The 3,696-nt window shown below is 50.4% G+C and overlaps 1 protein-coding gene across 1 annotated transcript in view; it reads right to left on the bottom strand.

Annotated features, from left to right (window-relative positions):
- Nucleotides 1-2,010: 2,010 nt before the first annotated feature.
- Nucleotides 2,011-3,696, bottom strand: part of RTBDN (retbindin) — a 4,027-nt gene continuing 2,341 nt past the window's right edge. The window contains exons 4-5 of the mRNA XM_012810178.1: nucleotides 2,695-2,791; nucleotides 2,011-2,214 (exon numbers count right to left, since the gene is read on the bottom strand). Of these exons, the coding sequence (XP_012665632.1) occupies nucleotides 2,011-2,214; nucleotides 2,695-2,791 (301 nt within the window). The remainder of the gene's footprint in view (nucleotides 2,215-2,694; nucleotides 2,792-3,696) is intronic.

The following is a 3,696-nucleotide window of genomic DNA, read 5'->3' as shown; positions in this document are numbered from 1 at the left end:
GATTCTCTTGCCTCAGCCTCTCGAGTAGCTGGACTACAAGCGCCCACTATAACGCCCAGCTATTTTTTTGTTGCAGTTTGGCTGGGGCCGGGCTTGAACCCACCACCCTCAGCATATGGGGCCAGCGCCCTATCCACTGAGCCACAGGCACCACCCCTAATTTTTCTATTTTTATTTTATTTAAGACAGTGTCTCGCTCTGTCACCCTGGGTAGAGTGCCATGGCACTCTCAGCAACTCACAGCAACCTCAAACTTGGGTTCAAGCAATTCTCTTGCCTCAGCCTCCTGAGTAGCTGGAACTACAAGTGCCTGCCACAATGCCCCGCTATTTTTTTTTAGAGATGGGGTCTTGCTCTGGTTCAGGGTGGTCTCTAGCCTGTGTGCTCAGTTAACCCACCCGCCTCTGCTTCACATAGTGCTAGGATTACAGGTATGAGCCACTATGCCTGGTGCCTGGCTGTTTTTTAGAGACGGGGTCTCTTGCTCAGGCTGGGATTGAACTCCTGAGCTCAGGTGATCCACCCACCTCAGCCTCTCAGAGTGCTAGGATTACAGGTGTGAGCCACTGTGCTCAACCCTAATTTTTCTATTTTTAGTAGAGATGAGATCTTGCTCTTGTTCAGGCTGGTCTCCAACTCCTGAGCTTAAGCAATCCTGCTTCAGCCTCCATGGTGCTAGGATTCCAAGCATGAGATATGCTTTGCAAATTATTCCCGTTTTACAGATGCCTTGCAAATTATTCCCGTTTTACAGATGAAGAAACAATCTGACACTAGGCAACATATGTGAAGTGACAGCATGAATAAGTGGTGGAACTGGGTTGTGAACAGAGGTAGACATACTATACTGTCAAGGTGTCATTCCCACCAATCTGTATCTTCCCGGCCTGGTAGTCTTTCTTTTGTACTAGTTCCAACACCTAACTTTCCTGGGTTGGGGGTGAGGGTGGGGTTCTACCAAGCCAACTTGGAAGTTTTGCTGCCTTTATGGATAAATAGGCACATTTTAACTACTGGAATCATGAATTTGCTGGTCTTTACTATTGGAGTGGAGATTTTGTCCTAAGTGATTTCTAACTTAAGTACTTTATATAGCCATTCCTGAAACTTCATCACTGTTCTCTTAGCTGGGTTTTTCTCTAGCAGCTGAGAGAAGCCTGCCTGCATCTCCCCCAGTGGGGCACCGCTCTATTTATGTCATTCCATCTTCTCTGAGGACAGGGAATGGGCCTGATTTGTTTATTTCAGTGTAGAGACACAGAAAGTATCCATTAACCTTGCTCTATTGGACAGAACTGAATGGGACATTGCCCCTGTTTTACAGGTAGGGAAACTGAGGTGTTCCTAGGGCCTGTGGATAGAAGGATTAAGAGCAGTGTGCACAGCTGAAATCCTGAATGAGTCCAGTTCTATGTGTTAGGTCTTGGACTGGGATATGGGAGAAGAGAAGGGAGGAAGGAAGTCAGGGGTACCTTATGTCAGACATATTGGGTCTGCTTACTCAGAAGGGAAAGCTGTGAGTGTCTTGAAGACTATGTAAGTCAGGCAGCTTCTTGGCAGGCCTGGTGGTGCACAGTAGGAGGGCACAACCCCTATTCTAGTCAGCCCCTCTTCTTAATATCCCCACCCCCATTTCTGGTAACTGAGTATTCTGAGTCATGATGAATGCCCCAGGGTAATGTAGGCCATCCATTATTTACACTCTAGTATGGATTAATCGCTAATTCTAGGACCCGAGGATTAGAAATGAGACACCTGTCACTTTCTTGAAATTTTCCTGCTCACCCATTTCCCCAAGAAGCAGCCACATCATGTGCTCTTAGCTGGTGACTTTATTCATGGAGGAGTGGGGAAAATCAGCGAGAGTGGGTTGTTTTCAGATAACCTGGAGAGGGGTAAGTCTGTGGAACCCCAGGGAGGAGGGATAGGTTGTTGGAAACTAGAAAAGCCGAGAGGGAGACGGGTAGGGCCAGGGAAAGGCTAAATCTCCCACCCAAGGCCAGGCGTCCGCTAGGGGCCGCTGCCGCTTCCACTGCCACTCCCGCTGCCGGCTGCTTCCAGGATCAAAGTGCGAGGGCGGCGGGAACGCCGTCGGGGTCTCGGATGTGACAGAGCCGGGAGGGAAACATTGAGGCAGTGACGGGCGCCAGGAGAGGCCACTGGCGTGGTGTGGCCCAGAACCGAACGACAAAGATCTGTCCCATCTACGAAGGTCTGGTAAAAAGGTAGAGTTAGAGATTGAAGGGGCGGAGTCCAGACACGCTGGAGGCGGGCTTTCTTGGTAGGGGATGTGGCCTCAAGAAGCGAAGGTCCTGCAGTGCCTTTGAGGGTAGTCTTAGCGCAGGAGAGGCCTGCTGGGGAGTCTGGCTGGGCCGGAGTTGGGGCAGGACCTAGGGAAGGGCACCTCTTTTACCGGGTTCCAGGGGCCAAACACCGTGGGGCAGGTGCAGGGCAGGAAATACCAAGGCTGGGGCCTTGAAGGTGGTGACTTAGACCTCTGGGTTCACAGGGTATACTGTGGATAGGCCAAAGCAGAGATGGTCCCTTGGAAAAGGTAAATCTGGATTCATTGGGCTCTTGGGAGGCTATGGGCACATCTTAGTGAGGAGATTGGGCTGCGAAAAGGGGAAGGGTGGGAGCAGGGACCTTAGGAATGCCAGTCTGTACTCCTCTCTCCCTCTGTCCCACACTCACCTGCCCATAGGTACGGCAGTTGGGTTCACAGCTCCTTTTAACTGGGAGTGGGAGCCAAGTCCAGCCACAGGTCATATCATTTTCACAGATGGCAAACCTGGGGAGGGCATGTGGAGAGGTGAGTGAAGGCTCTGCAGCCATGTAGAGCTAGTGGGACTGTGGCTCTACTGGGCTCAATTCCATATGTGCCTCTCCTTTAGGTCCAATCTCTCTTAGGACCACTCCCCTGCAAATCTTGTCTCTCCCAATTTATATCTGATATTCTACCAAATCTTTCCAAATACTTTGGGCCATATTATTTCTTTCTTTCTTTTTTTTTTAGACAGTCTCAAGCTGTTGATCTGGTTAGAGTGCTGTGGTGTCGTAGCTCACAGCAACCTCCTACTCTTGGGCTCAAGCGATCCTCTTGTCTCAGTTTTTCTGTTTTAGTAGAGATGGGGTCTTGCTTTTGCTCAGGCTGGTCTTGAACTCATGAGTTCAAGCTATCCACCCACGTTGGCCTCCCAGAGTGTTAGGATTACAGGCATGAGCCCCTGTGCGCAGCCTGGGCTGTGTTATTTCAACTGGCCTCATCCCTCATCCCAGACTTCAAATCATCTGCTCCAGGCCAGCACCTTACATTTTCCCACCCTTTTAGATTCTCTTTTTCTTTCTTATTCTTTCTTAGTCTCACTCTGTTCCCCCAGGCTGGAGTGCTGTGGCACCAGTTAAACTCACAGCAACCCCAAACTCCTGGGTTCAAGAGCTCCTGGCTCGGCACCCATAGCTCAGTGGGGAGGGCGCCAGCTACATGTACCCCGGCTAGTGGGTTCAAACCTGGCCCAGGTCTGCTAATCAATGACAACAACAACAAAAGTAGTTGGGCATTGTGGCAGGCGCCTATAGTCCCAGCTACCTGGGAGTCTGAGGCAAGGGAATGGCTTAAGCCCAGGAGTTTGAGGTTGCTGTGAGCTGTGATGCCATAGCACTCTACCAAGGGCAACTTAGTGAGACTCTGTCTCA

The sequence above is a fragment of the Otolemur garnettii genome, unplaced genomic scaffold (genome assembly GCF_000181295.1).
Source record: "Otolemur garnettii isolate 467f Iridium unplaced genomic scaffold, OtoGar3 scaffold00127, whole genome shotgun sequence".
Classification (NCBI taxonomy): Eukaryota; Metazoa; Chordata; class Mammalia; order Primates; family Galagidae; genus Otolemur; species Otolemur garnettii.
The sequence above is the reverse complement of the archived record's forward strand: the minus strand, read 5'-3'. Positions and strand labels throughout refer to the sequence as shown.